Here is a 19,527-nt window from a genome sequence, read left to right as displayed (position 1 = left end):
TTGAAATTATTGCCAGGACACATTTAAACCCTTTAAAGATCTGGAAACTTCCGGCAGCCACTGTCGATTTTCACAGGCATCTCCCCGTGGGCGGTCTCGGCCTTGTGGGGCCTTTGAGTGGGTTGAGGGGCGATCTCGTGCTCTCTGTCCCCAGCAGCAGCTCCTTAGCCGTGGCTGAAAAGCCTCCTGGGAACGCGAGGGCCTCTCTGTGGATGGGAGTCTCCCGGGATAACGTGCTCGGAGCTGCAGGGGGCGTGGGCACTCCTTCTGATAGGGACAGGGTTGACACCCCTCTGCACCCCGTAGCTTTATGGCTTTCCTAACGAAGTCTTCTCCCCCTCCTGCTTCTCTTATTCCAGATGGAAGCTTTCTGGAGACAGATGGAAAACATCCCGCACTGCCTCGTGGACCAGTTTAAGTGTTCCGCCGCCAAAGCCCGGCAGCTCCTGACGGCTCTGACGGAGAGGATGGCCGCGGCCGAAGGGCTCCTCCGCGAATCTCAGGACCTGCAGGCCCTGGTAACGCCGGTGCAGGCGGGAGGGCCGGGGGCTGTCCCACTGGACACAGGGAGTGTGGAGCGGTCACTGAGGCCTCAGGAGGGACACCTCCCTGTGGTGGCGGGGCTGAGAGCCAGAGAAAAGCCACCTGTTGCTCTGTCCATCCGTCCGCCCGTGGCCCATGTGTGTAGTCACTCTCCCACCCCCCTGTCCACCACATACGTGGAGACGCTGGCCAGGTCAGGGTTTCTAGGCCCAGCCCTGGCTGCCTGCTGGAGTTGTCTGGGGAGCTTTGGAAGGTACTGATGCTGGGTTCCAGGAGGGTCCTCACCCCAGAGCTTACAGCAGTCAGTTTGGTGCTTTAGGCAGCCACGGTGAGGCGCCAGTGGTGAGCCTGCTGCTGGAATGGAGACTGGACTTGCCCTCCACACGTGTCCTCCACATCTCAAAGAATGTCTGCCCAGGCCGCAGGCCCAGACACCCCATCTCACTGGCCTGACGTGGAGGCCCCGGCATCACTGGCTCTAAAACCCCCCAAATGATTTTGAGGTGCAGGCAGGATGCAAAGCAGCGGTGAAGGGGAATTGACAGATGGGTGGAGTCCAGGCTCAGCCGCCACAAGCTGTGTCGCTGGAGCGGGTGACTCAGCCCTGAGCTTCCGGTTCTCCGAGCATAAAAGAGCAGCCCCCAAAGTCAAGGCAGACAGTCCAGGGCGTGCCTGGGCCCACAACACCCGGGGCTCCTGGCGGCTTTGAATCGCCGGCTGAGAGCCTGCCTGGGGCACAAGCGCCCGCCCAGGCTACACCCCGCTCTCCGCTCGGAGACTTGGCTCCTCCAGCCCATGTTCTGGAGCAGGGAGGGGGTGTGGGGGTCTTGCTGCTCTGCCATCACCTGCTCTGCCCATGGTGGGGCCCCCTAACCAGCAGCGTCGGGTGCCCGAGAGGAGGCCGGAAGCGCAGAATCTCGCCCCGGTTCCGGAATCACCGCCTATATCTTAAACACCTGGAGGTGTGCACCGCTGGCTGGGCCTTGAAGACTCTTTCCCCAAGTGCCCGTGCACCCCTCTCCCCGGGCTCCGCTGAGGCAGGCCGGGGTGCCTAGAGGTGTGACTCCCCAGGCCCCCCCTGTCTGGAACGTGGCGCCCCACACAGCCCCTCTCCACCCCTGCAGCCCCGTGCGCCCCTGTGGAGTGGATTTCCACGAGGTGGGGCTGCTGATACTAATGTTCATCAAAAGAGAAAGACTTTTCTCCTCTTATTCTTTCTTTCTTTTTAGTTATTTTCCTGTTGGTAGAATGTTGATGCAGAATGAAGACTGTCCCCTTAGCGGACTCTGGCCCGACCCCTAGCCAGCAGCTCCCGAGAGGAAGCGACAGGGATGGTCCATTTCTCAGGGCGCCTTCCTTTGGGGGCCCTGCGGCGTCCCGCGTCCTGCGGCAGACACTGTGGTGGCCCGGCTCTCGCTCAGGCCTGCCGCGTGTTAGCTGTGTGACCTGGGGCGGGTGAACCAAGCTCTCTGACTAGTGCCGTCATCTGCGCACCGGGGACGGGGGTGCACCTGCGCCGAGCGTGTGCGGGGACAGGAGGTGCTCGGCGCTGGCGACCCTCGGGTCAGCGGCAGGAGGGGCCAGGGCGCGTGCTCAGGCGCCGTCCACTTGGGCCTCTGCTCGCCCGTGTGCCGCGACAAACGTGGCTTCAGAATCTCAGAACCTGTTGCTGACAAATTCCAGAACTTAGATTCTGCGGCCGGGGTCTAGGCCTTTTGGCCTGGGCGCTGGTCACAGCTGGGAGTGTCCCAGAAAGGGCCCCGCGGGTCCTGGGTGGGTCTGGGGTGACCGGGAAGAGCGAGAGACGCGGGGCTTGCTCCCGGCGGTTGTGAGACGCAGCGTTCGTGAGCGCGTGACTGCGCCTGGCTCCTGTTCTAAATGCTTTAAAATCCATTTTGACTTATTTAATCCTCACGGCAACTTGAAAATGAGTCAGTCGAGGGCGCTGCATCTGGGGTCCTGCCGCTGCTCGGTGGAGCCGACCGTGGGGGCCTCGGCTAACCTCAGGGCCTGCGGCCCCTCGTGGCCCCCCGTGGCCCCCACTCCGTTGCCTTCCTCATGCCCCTGCTCGTGCGTGCTCGCCACTCCCATCCTTCCAGAGGTTGTGCTTTCACGACCGAGGGAGGCCCTCGCTGCGGCCGCAGCCAGGCAGTGGGCACCCTCCCCGCCCCACCCTGCTGGCCCTGCCGGGGCTCCAGACACCCAGGCCTGGCACTGCGCCTCGTGCTCTTGCGCCCCAGCACTGGAGGCAGGCGAGCGGGGGAGCCGTCTACGCTACTGTCCCCGCGGGGCAGGTATAGGACCACCTGGAATGAGCCGGTCTGTCCTGCAACCAAGAGACACGGTCACGGGCCTGGTCTCACGATCCCCGGCAGTCAGCAGCAGAGTCCAAGGGCTGGGCAGAGAGCGGCTCAGGCGTGGCCCGTTGCTCAGAGGTTGCGCAGGGCAGGGGAGTAAGCAGGGGAGAGGTGGGGCGGGGAAGGCAGGGAAGCAGCCACAGAGCCCACGAGACCGGGGGGGCTGGCCGGGAGGGGCGTGGGAGGAGGCAGGGGGCTGTCCCGGCGGGAGGGGACACGGGCCATATCTGCATCTCTGAAAGCCCCTCTTGTCATTGTGGGGGTCAGGTGGAAGGCGGAGAGGGTGGCAGGGGTGGAGTGGGAAGAGCAGTGGGGTGGGGAGGGCGGGGCGGGCTCCTCGAGGAAGGACCGACTGCTGGGGCTGGGCTGGGCTGGGCTGGCTGGCGCGGGCCTGGGTGGGAGAGGCCTCCTTCCAGGACACAGGCGGCGCCCCTGCCCCGTGTCTTTCCAGAGGCCTATCCAAGTCAGGTTAACAGCGGGTCCAGCTCTGAAGTCTGATCACAGGGGACCCCTCCCACCTCAGTCTTACCCTGAAATCTAGGTCCCAGCTCAGGCGCCCCAAACTCAGAGCCAAGCCTTTCGCCAGCTGTGGAGCCAGAGGTGTGCTTGGCCTGGCGCTGGGGGTGGGGATGGCGCCGAGCCGCTTGCACTCCCTCCCGGAGGAGCTCGCTCGGTCCCCTCCTCACTGTCCCCACGAGGTCGACTGTCCCCCCCTGGGCGCGGGCAGGGAGGCTCGCGGGACGGCTGGTTCCTCTGGGGCGGCCGTTGGGCCGTAGGTGCTAGGGTGGAGCAAGCCCGGTGGTGGGGGGCTGACCGGGGTGTCCCAGCCCCTGGTCCTGTTTCTCCCCTCAGGACACGCTGGACAGGACGATGGGGCGCCTGCTCATGGCCAGGATGGTCGAGACCCTGAAGCTGCAGATCCAGGAGGAGACCAAGTGCCGCCTGGCCGCGCTGGCCCGCAGCCTGGAGCTGCTGAGCGTGGAGGGCAAGCTCTCTGGGCGGCAGAAGGAGGAACTGCTGACCCAGCAGCAGAAGGCCTTCTGGGGGGAGGCCGAGCGCTTCAGCCGGGGTGAGCGTGCCTGGAGTGCTGCGGGGGGTCCTGCCACCGGGCCATGGGGGCCAGGCTTCCGGGCTGGAGGCTAGCAACCTCCAGGTGAGGCTCCAGGTGAGGCTCCTCCACGGCACCTGGTTTCCATGGCAGCCCCTGACCTGGCCTCCGCTGACCCTGGCCATGGGGTCAGAGGGCAGAAACTCAGAGCTGGGCCCTTGGTCTCCCACTGGCTGCCATGGCCCTTTGGTTGCAGCTGCTGTGGCCACGTGGAAGCTGCCCGTGGCAGGACCTCTGACCACGTCTAGCCCGGGTGGGCCTTCTCACAGAGCCCCAGACCTCCCCAGTGAGAGGCGGGCCCTAGGCAGAGGGGCAGCGTTGGGAAGCAGCGTTGGGAAGCAGAAGTGGCGTCCTCTGGTCTGTGTCTGTTGAACTTGAACAAGACAGGGAGCCTGGGCGGTGGCCGGGGGCTGCAGAGGACCCCGGGCCGGGCAGGGCTCTGCTCTCTGCTGACCAGCCGCGGCCTTCCCTTTGTGCAGGAGGCTGTGCCGGTGGGCAGGTCCACCCCGAGGACACGTGCTTGTGCCGCAAAAGCACATGGAGCCTATGGCATGTGTGTGTGTGTGTATGTGTGTGTGTGTGACTAAAACAAACATCCCCGAGGTCGGCAGCCCCGTGGCGACCTGACCCTTGCTTGCTTCTCAGCATCTCCCTATAAGCCCAGGTGGAAACTGGCTCCCCCTCTTGTGCTCGGGGCCATCTCTGAGGTCCGCCACCCTCCACCACACCCCGAGACATGGATGCACCGTCCTCTTCCCAGCTTCTCTGGGGAGGGGGGGTCTCCCGAGAGCTGGGCTGAGCCTTGTCCCCAGGCCCAGCTCCCCGCTGGGGGACTCGCCCGCTGCCCCTGCTCCTGAGCTCGGGGCCCTGTCCGCTGACGTCCCCGCTCGTCCCTTCGCTTCCAGATCTCCACTCCCGGCCACTGTCTCCCCGCAGACTCAGCTCTTCCGGCCCCTCGTCCCCTGCCTGCGCTTGCCACCTGCACGCTAGCCCTTCCCCAGGGAATGCTCCTGCTTCTCCTGGCGGTCAGGCCGGCCGCCCTGCACAGCGCGGGGATCCTGGACTCTGGCACCGGGGGAGGGGGGGCCCCTTCAAATAACAACTGGCCACATGCTTTGAAGGGCTGGGGACACCGAACCCCAGCTGTCTGGAGGCACAGACTCCTGAACGGTGAAAGTGCAGGGGAGCGGAGCAGCCCCTGGTCTGCCCCATCAGTGCTGGGTGTAACCTCGTGCCTGGCGCATTTCCCTTTCAGAGTTTGTCCAGCGAGGCAAGGGCCTGGTCCAGGCGTCGCTGGCTCGTCAGGCAGAGGGGGCGGCGGAGCTCACGCAGGTGCAGAAAGAAGAGCAGAGGAGCTTCCTGGCCCGGGCACAGCCGCCCGCTGACCCAGAGGGCTTCCTCCAGGTGACCTGTGCTGGGCGGCCGTGGGTGTGGAGCTGGGGTGGCGCCGTCCCTATTTCTGTGCCGCGGGAGCTGGAGGCTGTGTCATCCGGCAGACACGAGGTCAGCTCCTTGCCTCCACGTGCCAGCCTGGGGGTCTCAGCCAAGCCCCTTGGGCCCCGGGTCCTAGTGACGCCAAACAATGCCCACTGGGCTCTGCAGGGCGGCCTGGCCAGGGCTCGGGGCAGGGCTGGTCACTGAGCCCCATTAGTGGCCTGTGTGCCTCGGCCCTGCCAGGTCACGGGCGCCCTGGTGGGTGTGAGGGCAGTCCTGGGGCTCCAGTCAGCGTGGTCGCTGCATGGCTGTGTCCGAGAGAGGGCTGACGGGTGACCTGAGGCCCTCGTGTCCTGGGTCGGACATTGGGGTTTTCCTGGAGATCGTCTTTGCCCATCCCGGTCTGGGCCGTGGTGTGGAGTCATGGAAGCCACGTGACTTGTTTCCTTGTGCACAATCAAGGATGACCGCCTTTCCAGTCGGAGCGGCAAAGGTCATTTAAGGAGATTTTGCTGCAAATGAAAAATAAAATCTTGTTTCCGCTGGATTCAGCTCCTGTTTTGCTCGCAGGCCTTTCACGGGATACTGGAGAGGCAGAGGCTGACGCAGGGTGACCTGGAGGATGATGAGAGTGTCAGAACCACCGAGGCCATGGCTGCACTCTGCCAGGTATGCGGTCAAGCCGGACCCACAGGGAACCCGGGGCACCTGAGTGCACCTGGCAACCCCCATCCTCCTGAGCCGGAAACTCCAAAGAGCAGGTTCAGGCTCAAGCTTGGCATTCTGGCTGGGAAGCAGGGAGAACTGGGTTCCTGTGCCAGCACCACCTCTTTCTCCCTGGACAACCTTGTGCCACACTGGAATGAGGTGAAGCCCTGATTGCCTCGAGGCTGGCTTTGAGAGACCAGGAGAGCCCCTCTGACGTGATAATTGTGTCAGTGACGGAGACAGAGGGGGCCCCTGCCTCAGGCAGCACCCAGCGCGGAGGGGCAGGCAGAGTGTGGACACTAGGTCATGAAGGATGGTGACAGGCCATCACCAGGATGGTGGCAGGTGGCCTCTGCTGTGCCTCGTGCTTCCCGAAGAGCCTCTGCTTTCTGCAGAGACTAGACTGCAGTGCCCAAGGTGGCAGCGGAGCCAGGGGAGGCACAGCCACGGCCCAGGCAGGAGGCAAGGGGCCTGAGGGCAGATGGGGGCAGCGAGAAATGAAGGGCCGGGGGCGCCATCTCAGTCTCCTCCATTAAAACAGGCCCATGAGCTTCCTTCACGTCACTACCTAGAGGTTGCCGGCAGCCCCGCGCCGTCAGGCACACGGTGAGCTGTCAGGCACCGTCACGGCGGGCGCTGCCGACGCCTGCTGTCGGGGAGTTGGCCCGGGACACGCTCACGAGACGGGGCACCTCGAGGTCTGCGGGCGCTCTCCAGCAGGTCCCTGGCAGCACCACTTCCTCGCTGCGGGCACGGCTCCAGCTGTGTCGTGGGCCAGGTGCTGCGAGAGAAACTTGACAAGCACTGATCGGTCCTTGGGCTGCAGGGGAAGTGCAGGTTTCTAGATTCCCACCATCTCTTGGCCCCCAAACACACAGTAGATTCTGCTTGATTGGGGTGGGAGCCACTGAGGCACATACCTCGGTGCCCTCCCAGGGCTCCTGCACATCAGTGCATGTGCGCATGTAAATGATGCTCCGCGTGCAGGTGCACAGCGAGAGTGTGTGTGCACGTGTGGATGTGCAGTGCATTGTACTTGTGTGTTGTGTGTGCATGTAAATGAGTACACGTGTGTGTGTGTGTAAAGTGCGCGTGTGTACCCTGTAGGTGTATGTGCCTCTGTGTGTGTGTGTGCATGTGTGCATGTGTGTGTGTGAGAGAGAGAGAGAGATTCGGCGTTCACCCCAGCTTCCCCCTGGGCTGGGAGGCGCGTGGGGGAGAGGAAGCAGCCTGCCTGCGCTGACCCCGACGCCCCGCCTGGCGCTGGCCGCAGGAGCTGTACCGCTGCACCATGGACACCTTCCGGGGCTTCGCGGACCACCTGTTCCTCCAGACGCTGCCGGATGTGACTGGCCTCCCCCGGGCCGAGTGTGAGTACCTGCGGGAGGAGGCCCAGGAGGACGCCGCCCGGCAGCTGGGCAAGTCGGATCGCTTCCGGAAACAGCAGTGGAAGCTCTTCCAGGATCTCCTGGAGCAAGAAAAGCAGGTGGGGCGGTTCACGAACTGGGTCTAGAGTCTGTACCTGGGAGAACTGTGAAGAATAATGGGGGTTCCCTTCACTGAGCCCCTCCAGGCTGAGCTGGGCCTGCAACTGGCCTTTGACAGCAGCCTTAAAGGCGGGCGCGGGGTGGGGCGTGGGGGGAATCGAGGACCCTCCCACCATAGGAGTCCGTGCTCTCCACCTTCGGCCGACCCTTCAAAAGAGGCAGCAAAGCCTGTTCTTTAGGAGGCTGGACATTAGCATGAAAAACAGGTGTTCCACGGGGGAGTGGGCTGGGGGGTGGGGGCTGGCTTTGCGGTGAACGTCTGTTTTATCACTAACCATGTGCATGTGCTACGTGGAGAGAATCAAGACTGGACTTTCCTAGAATGTTGTTTTTTCCAGCACTTAGACAGGTTATTGTCGGCTCCTTACAAAAGTAAGGGGTCTAAGACCGACTTTAATGAAAAGTTCTGGGAAACACGGCAGTTTAGTGAGCTTTAGGGTAAGTAACCACTGTGCCTGGGAGCCTGCCAGGCTGCGGGCTTACCTCCCACCCGTGTTTTGTCTGGAACCACCCTAACCACCGCATTCCGCGTGCAGCAGCGCCACCTCCGGGCCGCTGGAGGAACAGCCCATCTGTAGGAATAGGGGCCTGCCTGGGTGAAATAGGGGTGTTTCTCCTGGTCATCCCAGATAGTCAGGGAGGAGCCTGGTGGGGTGAGAACAGATTTGTACTTTGGAGGCGACAGGTTTATATTTGAACTCCTGCTCCACTTGTTAAAGATTTATTGACTGCGTGGTCTTGCACCTCCCAGGATTTTCACAGATAAAGCCACAGTGAAGATGAGCTAATGTGCAAACTTATGTATCAGGTTGATGCAGACCAAAGAGTGTTGGTGTGTGATATTGACATCAGACAACTCAGCACTGCACAAAGAGCATCCTTTAGGGAAAAAGAGGGTCTTTAAATGGTGTCAAAGGAGTAATTCCTCAGGAAGATCCAAAAACTTAGCCTCAAAATACATAAAGAACAATTTGACAGAATTAAAGGTAAAAATGACCTGATGCTTTCACAGAGTTTTTGTGGGTGACATGAACATCTTCATTGAAAACCCAAAAGAATCTGCAGACAAACTAATAGGATAGATTGATAGCAAGCTTGCTGGATATAAAAGCAATATTTCAAACCAGTAGATTTCCTACCTACCAGAAACACCTGATGAGAACATACATAAAAATCCTCTTCAGAAGAAAGCTATCAGGTGTCTAAAAACAAATCTGACCTATGTGTATATATAGGAACTTAAGAAGAAATTTATCAAATAATATTGACAGCATGTGTCACACTTAGGAGAAATGCCAGGTTGTTTGATGGGAAAGATCATGCTTAGAAAGAGAGGGATTCTCTCCAACTTAATCCACTTAATTCAATCCAATCACCAGAAACATTTAAAAAGCTGTTTTTGGGCCTCCCTGGTGGCACAAGGGGTTCAGTCTCAGCACTATGAAGCTATCAGCAGCCACTACAGCACAAATTCCATCCCCGGCCAGGGAGCAACCCACATGGTGCAGCAGACCTCTCCTGTCTCACCCACTGCTCCCCTCAGCAGTGTATTTCAGTCACTGTCTCTGGTGAATCTTCTCACCCCCCCTCACCTCTGGCCTGCACCCCGGTTTTTTTATGCATAATAAATAAATTTTTAAAAATTAAAAGCTGTTTTCCCAAACTTTTGATAAACCGAAAACTCATATGAAAGGAACAACAACCAAGAATAGTGAAGACAGTTTGCACAAGAGAATAGGGGAGGACTTGCCTTAGCATCTGTGCCTGAGTGACAATAATGAAAGCAGGCTGGGGTTGGTGCAGAAATGCAGACCCACAGAATACCAGAGCACCTGGAACAGATAGATGCATATGTGGAAGCTGTAAGACTATAGCAAAGTGGTCATAAAAAGATAGATTACCTAATGAAGAGTGCTGGGCCAGTTCATATGCATTCATTCAAAGAAAATGAATCCTTTCCTCATACCACAGAAAACAAGAAAATAAACATTACATGTTTTAAAATATAAATGCAAACAGGAAAATTTTAAAGCAAACCTTTGAGAAAATATAAGAAAAAGTTAATGAAATCAGGGAAGAAAAGGATATTTTAAATGAGATGAAGTATCATCCTGCAAAGCAATGAGTCAAAGGAACTTGGCTTGACCACTGTCCCTCTGTCCTGAGGTTTAGGTATGGATGGAGGAGCATGCTCTGTCCACTGTGCTTCAGACACACTTGTGGGAAGACCACGAAAGCATTGTCCACCAAGTCCTGGGCCAACTCGGCAGCCTCAGTGAAGAGTGAGTACGGCTTTTAGAAGGGGGGGTTATATGTCCTGTGTGGTCATCCATGCTGGCCTCAGCATCCTCATCCATAAGCTGGACACATTGACTGCCCTCTGCCTCCATTATAGTGTGCTTTAGAAACCTACCAGATTATAAATATAACTGTGAACTAGGTGAGGCATGTAGATAGCTATAGTATTGGCTAATACAGGGGTAGGGCAGGAGGACACAGAAACATAAGAAAGGTTGGAACATGAAAAACCTGGTGAATCATACTCAGGACAATAGTGGTTTGTCTGGCCTCAAAACCTGTGTCATTTAATTAGACTAATATTTCGTCCATTTATATTTAATGTAAATCATAAATCCAATGGATTTGGGTGTTAAATCTATCATATTTGTTTTATGTTTGTCACACTTTCTCTGTTTCTTTTTCTCTCTTTTGGAATGATGGGATTTTCTTCCATTATTCTATTCTTTCTCTTTTTTAGTTTGTTAGTTAAATATTCTTTTACTTTGCTTATAGTGGTTCAGACATTTCAAATTGCATCCTTGTCAAAATCCAATAGGCATTAATCTATTCCTTCTTCCTGAATAGTCAAAAGCCTTAAAACCACTTAATTCCATGTATTCCTCCATCATATTTGTGCTTTTTCTCATTGTATATTTCACTTCTCTGATATTTTTAAAACCCATTATTGAGAACTTTTGCTGTTTGATGTCATCAACATTCATTTGGATTTACTTGCTTATTTGGCCTTTCTGTTCTTGATTCTGTGTGTGTGTGTGCGCGCGCGCTCATGCACGTGTGTGCATGTGTATGTGTGTTTGTGTTCACCTGAAGTTTCTCTTTATTTTGGTCCGGCAGTAAAAATTATCTTAGGTTTTGTTTGTCTTGCTGTGTCTTCTTCAACTTCTTGTTTGAGGAATATTTTCATTGGGTGTGAAATCCTGTTTTGTTTGTTGATTTGAAAATACTTTTAAAAATAATCTGTTACCTTTAGATTTCAATAATTTCTTCCTGCTTTTGAGATGTTCTTTTGTTCTTTATTTTTCATCAATTTATTAAGATATGCCTAAATATGTATGTAGTTTTGTAAACTTTATTTGTAATGCTGCTTTTATCTGTGGTTTCCTGTCTTTCATCAGCTTTCAAAGTATTTGCTCTTATCTCTTTAAATATTCCTTGTGTTGATTCTCTACCTACTCTTTCAGGAACTCCAATTACACCTTATTTTCTGTACCTTTTCACACATCCCATGTCTCTTACATGCTATTCTGTATTTTTCATTCTTTTGTTCTCTGAAATTAAGCCTGAATATTTTCTTTTGAGCTCTCTTTTTTCCAGTTCACTTTCTCTTCAGTTTTATCATTTCTACTGTTAAATTCATCATCTGAGTTCTTAATGTCAGCTTCTGTGTTTTCACTTCTAGAATTTCCCTTACTTCTTTTCATAAATTTTAGTTATCTCTTTATCTAATCAGTCTTGAACATATTATTCATAACTATTTTTAAAGTTCATATGTGATTATTCCATTATCTTTTGTGGGTATGTTTCTATTGTCTGTTTTCTCTTTATTATTTGCCAATTCTTACTTGTTTGTATGGTTATTTTTATTGACTGCTGGATATTACATGAAAAATCGCAGAGAAATGAGATCTTCCTCCAATGAGAATGTATCCTGATAGTGGCAAATCAACTCCATTCATTTTAAATTTTGATTCAAAATGAAACCTCTGTGAAGGATGAGTCCTCATTCTTAAGATAAGGGCCCTCAGCTGAAAGCTTGGGGTGTTTTCAGGCTGTTCCCATGTGGTAAGCTTACTGTCAACAATGTTCAGTTTGCCGCTCTCAGCAAGTATCTCAAGTTTTAAAACAAATGTTGGGCCTCTGGTAGACCAAATTTTTTTTCCTTACTTGAGTCACTGAGATAGGAACTTAAAAATAGCTCATGATTTCAGTTTTAGATGTTAATCTTGAGAGTGATGTAAGAAATTCAAGTGGATATGTACTGAAGGCAGCTGCATCTGAAACTTGGGACAGGATGTGATAAAGTTAAATGGATTAATGATAAAAGAACAAAGGACTGAACACTACCCAGGCCAGCAATCATGTCTAAAAAAACAAGCAGCAGAGGATGGATAATTCCAACCCACCTCCCTTTGGAAAGACTCCCTGTGGCGTATGAGTATTTGGGACATCTCTTATCGTTCAGCGTATCAGCCAGGGTTCTCAGGAGAAACAGAACCAATGGGGTGCATTGATGAATGGTTTTATGGATGCATGGATAGAGGCTGAGAAGTCCTAAGATCTGTAGTTGGCAAACTGGAGACCCAGGAAAAACTAATGTGTAGTTCCAGTCTGAAGCTTGAAGATATGAGACCAAGGAGAGCTGATAGTGTAAGCTCCAGGCTGAAAGCAAACATTCTTATGATCTAGGAAGAACCAAAGTTTCAGATCAAGGCAAGAAAAAGCCACAACCTAACTCAAGGGAGTCAGACAGAGCAGTTTCCTCTCACTCATGGGAGAGTGCCTTTTTGTCTCTCCACCCTTCAACAGATTGGATAAGGCCCACCGACATTAGGAAGGGCAATCTGCTTTACTCAGTCTGCTGATTCACATGTTCATCTCATCCAGAAACATTTACATACACACATTTGGCTGATGTCTGGACCCCCCATGGTATGATCAAATTAACATATAAAATTAGCCATCATCCTCAGTGAAACCAGGAGCATTGACCCTCAGCCCCCACCCACTTTCCTCAAAGGTCCACACGGTGCATCCTGCAGGGGCATGACCTGCTACTGCGCTCAGCCCTCCGGAGGTTGGCTCTCCGCGGCAGCTCCATCACCACCCTGACCCAGATGAGACTGTCCGGGAAGAAGGGCCTGCTCCAGGAGCTGCGTGAGCAGCACGCCCTGGAGGAGGGCTCCTCCCAGTGTCTGGATGAGCATCAGTGGCAGCTGCTCCGGGCCCTGGTAAGGTCGGCCGTCCCCTGCCCCCTGTGGGGGTCCAGCCCTGTCAGCCACCCCTGTTGTTACAGGCAGTGCCCTGTAGGGGGCACCCATGTGCCACAAGGTTCTAGTGGCTGCTGTAATGAGAATTTTTCTAAAAGTGCAAATGAAACTAGAAGATAACACAGAAGGTGGGGGGAGGAGGCCCTGCCATTTGTTTTAAGGTCTTAACAAATCAAAAGAAAATTTGTAAGTTGTATATTGATAAAATCGTGACGCTGTGGATCTTGCTAGGATTCAAACCCAACCAGGCTGTATGTTCCCCGGGTCTCGGGCTCTGGGAGGAGCTGGCGTTCCTGACCCGTCAGGGCGGGGTGTGCCCACGTGACTCTTGCCCTGCCTAGGAGACTCAGGGGAAGCAGACAGGACTCGCTGCCCTCATTCTGGCCGCCCTTTCTGCCCCCTGTGACCCTGGGGCCCTGCGTGCCCAGCTTTGCCATCCATCTTGGCCCAGACTATAGTCAGGCTCAGACTGGGCTCAAAGCCCACCTGTGCTGTGTGACTTTCTGGAAGCTACTTAACATCCCTGAGCTTCTGTGTTCTCATTATTCCGAGTGTTCAGGCCTCAGGGTGTTGTAGAAGAATGAGCAAGGTCTTGGGAGGTGGGGGGCGGGGAAAGGAGGGATTGAGGTCAAAATAAGGGGGTTGCAATTGTATGGGGAATATAAAAATCAAATTAAAAAAAAAAGAATGGGGAAGGTCTTGTACCTGTGAGAGATGGCAGATGGCCCTAGGCGGGCACGCAGCCAGTGCTCAGTAAATGCCCTGGGAGGGGCCCTTACAACAGCCAGCCAGGCCCATCCACTGTGTCTTGGGTTTCTTAAGCCCAAAGGCCACCCCTTTCCACCCCGTCCCTCCCCCAACCTTCCTGAGCCCTGGGCAGGCCGACCCTCCCCCACAACCCTGGCCCCCCGCCTGGTCCTGGCCCGAGAACTGTGCGGGCAGCAGGTGGCACCCCCACCCCTCTTCCAGGAGGCCCGCGTACTGGAGGAGGCCAGCAGGCTGGAGGAGGAGGCGCAGCAGACGCGGCTGCAGCTCCAGCAGCAGCTCCTGGCCGAGGCCCGAGAGGTGCAGCGGCTCCTGCAGCAGCGCATGGAGTGTGCCATCGGGCAGGCACTGCTGGGACACGCGCGAAACGCGGCCACCAGGAGCCGGGCCAGGGACAGAGATGACTTCAAGGTGTGTGCCAGCCCCGGGCCCCCAGGGCTAGAGGGCCAGGCAGGCAGAGGGGGACTTGGAAGGAGCAGTGGCCTGGGGTCCTGCCCACGAGCTCTGGTCTCCCAGGGCTCACCAGGCTTCTCCCTGCACTGTGGAAGAGGGATTCCGCCTGCGGCCCAGCCCCACGTCCCTTCCTTTGGCTCAGTCCCTGCAGCAGCTCTGAGGGGGCAGTGATTCACCCAGAGCCACCCCGCTGGCCGAGGGCACAGCAGGCCCCCTACCCCAGCTCCTCTCCTGGGCCCTGGCTGGGAGGCCTGAGGCTTTGTGGTATCCGCCCTGACACCAAGAGCACCAAGAGCTGAATTCCCTGGGCTGACGGGGGCTATGACCCCCTGGGGTGAGATTAGCCGTGTAAGAAGCAGCGCTGTCCTTGCTGCTCTGGGGGTTTCTGTCTCCATGTTCAGGCGGGAAAGCAGGCACTAGGGTGCTTTGACCTGTGTCAAGTCTCCCCACTTCAGTGATGGCAGGGTGGGGGTTGGAGCTGCCCCCTCGAGATGTAGGAAAAGGCAAGGCGCCCTCCCCGTGGCGCGCTGTGGGAGGCCCCAGCTGGCTGCACTGCAAGGGCGGGCGCTCCTTCCATTTCAGTGAAGTCAGGATGCGGCCCTGGGGGCTGGTGTGGCCAGCTATGCTCCGTGGCCAGCTGTGCTCCGTGCCTGCTCCCAGCCAGGCAAGGTTGGGGGAGTTGGAAGCTGTTGGGGAGGGTGGGGTGCAGTGGCCCCCTGAGCCTTCCCCTCCTGCCCGCAGAGAGTGCTGCTGGAGGCCGCGGTGGAGAGCGTGTACGTGACCAGCGACAGCGCAGGCCGGCTGGTGCAGGCCTACGCCCAGCAGGTGGGGAGGGTGATGCGGGCCCACGAGGAGAGGACGCTGCGGCATCTGAAGACCCTGCAGGGTAGGGCCCCCGCTCCGGCCAACCTGCTGGCCGTTTGGGACAGAATGGGGTGTCAGGGTTTTCAAGTTTTATGTTTAGGAATGTAATGCTCTTGGTGTGTTATTTGAAATGTATTAACTTATTATCAAAGTTTTACTTATTTGTCTGTCACCTGCCTTGTCCCCAGACGGAGGTAAAGACACCTCCAGGTGGTACAGTAGGATTTTCCTTGAGTGGATAAGTCAGACAAGGACAGGACAGTGAGGGCCCATGAGGTCACTAGCAGGTCCCGTCAGGTTTGCCTCAGAGCTCCCCGGTGGCCAAGCAGATAAAAACTTCCCCAGTGAAGCTGTTGGCAGTGACCACAAATAAGAACAGGGAAGAGACCCAAAGTGTTCATGAACCCCGGGGACCTAACCCCTGGGTGTCGTACAGGCCACCCGAGTGGTGTGTGACAGCACGAGCACTGTCGAGCAGCAGCTGGTGGGCAGAGGTGGCTGTGGCAGAGCAAGTTAGCTAAGAGACAGCGAGCTCAGGTGACGCCAGGGCAAAAGCAATAGTGGGTTAAAAAGTGCACATGGAGCCTCCTGGAGTGGGCGCGGGCGGGCCCAGCACTGTCCTAAGCGCTTCCTGCCTCTCCTGCGCCCAGCACCCACCCAGACTGGCCCAGGCGGGTCCTCAGCCCCCAGTGTCGTGTGTTGTGCTCCAGGTGAGAGAATGGAGAATTACAAGCTGCAGAAAAAGCAAGACCTCAGCGACCCAGCATCGGGGGGAGAGGTGGCAGGTGGAGCCCAGGAGTCCTGCAAAGCCGTGCCCCAGAGGTGAGGCCTCCACCTGGCATGGGACAGTCCCTGCAACGGCCAGCGCAGGTCCTCCAGGACTTCCAGAGGGAGCGCCAGCCTGCTCACTCCATATCCGAGCTCTGCCTCCAGAGCTGTGAGAGAATCAGCTTCTGTTGTCTTAAGCCCCGGCTCGTGGGGACTGGTGAGAGCAGCCCAGGCACCCACGCAGCCCCCTTGAGGGTGGAAGAGGGGGCACCACGCAGCCCGGCTGTCACCATGCTTTGCCCGCTGTCTGTCCCCCAGGGCCAAGCACAGTTCTGTGGGGGCAGCAACTGTCCCATTCACAGCCGTGGCTTCAGAGCCCAGCCCCAGCAGGCCAGGATGCTTTAATGAACAAATGGGGGCCGGCTGGCTGGCTGGCAGGATGGACGGTGGGGGGCAGGGGGCAGGTGTTGCAGGATGAACAGGAGTGTGGCAAAGACCAGGACTTAAGGACGGGTCCGTTGAGGAGCCCGACCCGCTGCTGGGGGAAGCCTTGCAGCCACAGGAGCTCAGGGACGCCGCCCCCAGGGGCCTCTCCTGCCCCCATTCATGCTCTGAGGCTGTTGCCAAGGCTCCCCCTGGAGCCAGTGACAGATGCGAGTGGGCGACTCTGCAGCCGTGCAAGTGTCTGTGGTTCCGTGTCCAGACCCCGGGCGCATCCCGGTGTGGTGGCTCACGGTGGCCGCGCGCGGTGGCCATCCCCGGCCGCAGCTTGGGGCCTCAGGGACATCTGTGGGCCACCCATCGCCACGACTCCACAGACCCTTCGTGCAGTTTCGCGCAGTCTCTGATGAACGTGCGGGCTGGCCACGCTGTCGGCCCCTCCCTCTCCAGGATGCTGGCGCAGCAAAAAAAGTTCCTGTCGCAGTTCACCGCACACCGGCGGGCGCGCCTGCACGCCTGGAAGCAGAAGGCCCGAGCCGCGGAGCAGCTGGAGGCCCAGCTGGAGACCCAGCTGCAGGTGCGCTTCGGGGTGGGTTTACAGAGGCAGGTCCGCCCCAGCCCCTGGCAATGACTGGTCAGCCCCGTGGCCTTGGTGAGGGGCTGCTCACCCCTGCTGGGACCCAAGTGGCCTGTGACTCTCCCGCCTGACACCACCATGGGCCACAGGGCCCGTGCTGAGTCTCCCATGCCCAGCCTGGCCAGGCCCGGGCACCAACTCTCTGTGGGCTGAGTGTGAGGAGAACGGAGCCTCGCGGAGCTCAGTCACTAAAATGGCAAAGACCAGGACTTAATGAGGAAGCCTGCTGGACTGCAGAGCTGGCTGGGGGGGCACCTACTCCAGGGTCAGGCAGAAGTGGGTCAGCGCTCCTGCCCCTGCCCCTCGTGGCCCCTCGGTACCTTCATCTGTAAGATGGGCTCCATGGCCAGTAGGAGTGAGGATGGCCATTGCCTGGCCGGGGGTGTTGCCCTCTCCAAGCGTCACCTGAGCCTCTCCCTGCCCCGACCCCCGATGCTTCTCGGAGACCTCTCCCCGCCAGGGACGTGCCTCTCGGCCACCCAGGAGAGCGTCAGCCGCGTTGCGGTGAAGGGGGCCTGGGGGGACCGGGGCAGCGGGAGGCTGGCCGACCCATCTCTCCGCATTCAGGAGGCTGAGCAGACCTTCATCTCGGAGCTGGCCGCCTTGGCCCGGGTGCCCCTTGCAGAAAATAAGCCGCTTTCCAGCAAGCGAGGCCCATCAGGTAAGAGGCGGGCGTCCCGGGCTGCGACGGGGGCTCGTGGCCTCCATCTGCCTCTGGAAGCTGCGTGGCCTCAGGCTCCGTGCCTCCCCGCGCTGGGCTTTCGCAAGGAGCAGGCTCAGGCTCTCCAGGAGCCCGTAGTTCCCACCCCTGGGTCCCTGCTCATCCGCCTGCTGTGTCCTCTTCGCTGACCTTTTCCCCACCTGTAAGGTGGGCCTTTATGCAAATTACACGTCAGGTGGGCCTGCCCGCCCCCTCGTGGCCTCGCGGGGCAGTGGCCGCTGCGGGCGGGCTGGGACGGGTGGAGCACGCGGTCCTCCGAGGACGCGGCAGTGCCCGGGCCGTGTTCCCAGTCCCAGAGGCAGCCGGTGGAAACGCGGGGGAGCCTGATGGACCCAGTTCAAACCCCAGCTCTGCTGCTTACGGCTGCGCGGGCAGGGCAGGCGCCTCCCTCCCCGGCCTCAGTCTCGTTCCTAGTTAAATGGGTAGGACAGTGGGGGAACCAGACACACACGGGCCCAGAGGTACCCCAGAAACGTCCGCGCGTTGCATGAACCTGTGTCTTCTGCAGAGAAGTCCCTAAGGCCCAAAAGAAAGAAAGCCCCGCCCCGGGAGAGAGGTGACCCCAGGGGGCCGGACGACGAAGACCCCGCCTCGGGGCCCCACCCCTCAGGATCGCTCAGGTACGGCAGCGCCCCTGCTCGTGGCCTGAGGGTGCATGTCCTCGTGTGGCGGAGACCCGGCGGGAAAGTCAACCCCTTGTGAGGGGGAACCCGAGGGCCTGAGAGCTGATGGGAAACCCCCGTCTCCAGCTTGGCTGCCGTTAGTGTCCCGGGAGCTCCCGTCCCGCCATTGCCCAGCCCGAGTAGCCTCCTGCCCTGACTGGCTGCTGGCCACATGCTTTGGGGTTTGCTGTGGGTCTCCCCGGGTCATCTGAGCAGGCGCTCACTCCCAATGGCCCATCGCGAGCCCCCGCATTGGGCACATGGACCCAGTTCTGAGCCGCTGCCTTCTCCCTCGCTTTCAGCAGCAAAAGGCCCGGCCAGCCGGACAGCGAGGCCAGCGGCAGCGAGAAGCCCAAGAAGATGCTGAAGAAAAGAAGCAACTTGTAGGTTAGGGCCGGTCGGCACCGGGCCTGCCTGCCCGCTGCACCAGCAGGACCTGCCGCCTCCGGGGGTACTGGACTCGGGCCTCCGCCCGCCTCACAGGCTCGTGGGGGTGGAGAGAGGTTGGAAAGTGCCAGAGGGAAGCCTAGATGACCGGGTTGGCTACTGCCTGAGGCCGAGTGCCCAGGGCTGGGTCTCTTGAATTCAAGACGTGGCTTCACACCTCCTGCAGCTCTTCCTCCCGGCCCCTTGTGCCCCTGCCCCGAGTCCTGACGCCCCCCAACCTGCTTCCTGAGTGGCAGTTGCTTTGCTTCCGGGCTCGGCAGCCTCTGAACCCTGCTGGGCTCCTGGCCTGGGCCAAGGCCTCGGCTCTGCCACTCCCCCAGCCCCTCCTCGGCCTGCCCCGCGCCCCCCAGCCATGTCCTCACAGGCCCGGCCCATCTTGGCCTTTCCCATCCCTGGACTCAGCCAGCAGCGGCCTGGCCCAGGGCGGGCCTCACCATCCTGGGGTCTGAGGGCCGCCTACGTGCAGGCGCCCGGAGCCGTCTTAGGTGTGGGTCCCAGCACCCGACAAAGCGAGGCAGGGGCACTCGCGCTCCTGGTGCAGAAACCGGCTGTGTCTGCGCCTCTCAGCGCCCGAGCGCCGGCCCGTGGGGCAGCGGCAGCCACACGGCAAGGAAACAGGAGCGAGCCCTGCTGGGAAAACGGCGCCCGTGACTGCTGGGCACGATCGCCGCCCGCCGCAGCAAGCGCGGGGTCCACGGGAGAGGGAGCTGAGGTGACGCCCGCGCTGCGGGGCTGCAGCTGGAGGCCTGGAGGCGGCCCTGCCCGCTCCGGCCTTCTCGGGAGT

General features: G+C 58.2%; 1 protein-coding gene across 2 annotated transcripts in view; it reads left to right on the top strand.

Moving 5' to 3' along the window:
- EVC (EvC ciliary complex subunit 1) overlaps window positions 1–19,408 on the top strand; it is a 33,101-nt gene extending 13,693 nt beyond the window's left edge. The window contains exons 8-21 of one of the 2 annotated variants that reach the window (XM_037529099.2): window positions 360–518; window positions 3,753–3,969; window positions 5,264–5,412; window positions 6,013–6,111; window positions 7,424–7,636; window positions 9,870–9,979; window positions 12,736–12,946; window positions 13,955–14,161; window positions 14,945–15,089; window positions 15,778–15,889; window positions 16,727–16,853; window positions 17,481–17,574; window positions 18,143–18,254; window positions 18,602–19,408. In XM_037529099.2, the coding sequence (XP_037384996.1) occupies window positions 360–518; window positions 3,753–3,969; window positions 5,264–5,412; window positions 6,013–6,111; window positions 7,424–7,636; window positions 9,870–9,979; window positions 12,736–12,946; window positions 13,955–14,161; window positions 14,945–15,089; window positions 15,778–15,889; window positions 16,727–16,853; window positions 17,481–17,574; window positions 18,143–18,254; window positions 18,602–18,683 (2,037 nt within the window). In that variant the 3' untranslated portion in view covers window positions 18,684–19,408. Of the gene's footprint in view, window positions 1–359; window positions 519–3,752; window positions 3,970–5,263; window positions 5,413–6,012; window positions 6,112–7,423; window positions 7,637–9,869; window positions 9,980–12,735; window positions 12,947–13,954; window positions 14,162–14,944; window positions 15,090–15,777; window positions 15,890–16,726; window positions 16,854–17,480; window positions 17,575–18,142; window positions 18,255–18,598 lie in introns of both variants that reach the window. The other variant, XM_037529098.2, reaches the window with a different exon arrangement.
- The last annotated feature ends 119 nt before the right edge of the window (window positions 19,409–19,527 follow it).

This window comes from Talpa occidentalis, unplaced genomic scaffold (genome assembly GCF_014898055.3).
Source record: "Talpa occidentalis isolate TD23 unplaced genomic scaffold, MPIMG_talOcc4v2.1 talOcc4.6, whole genome shotgun sequence".
Classification (NCBI taxonomy): domain Eukaryota; kingdom Metazoa; phylum Chordata; class Mammalia; order Eulipotyphla; family Talpidae; genus Talpa; species Talpa occidentalis.
The sequence above is the reverse complement of the archived record's forward strand: the minus strand, read 5'-3'. Positions and strand labels throughout refer to the sequence as shown.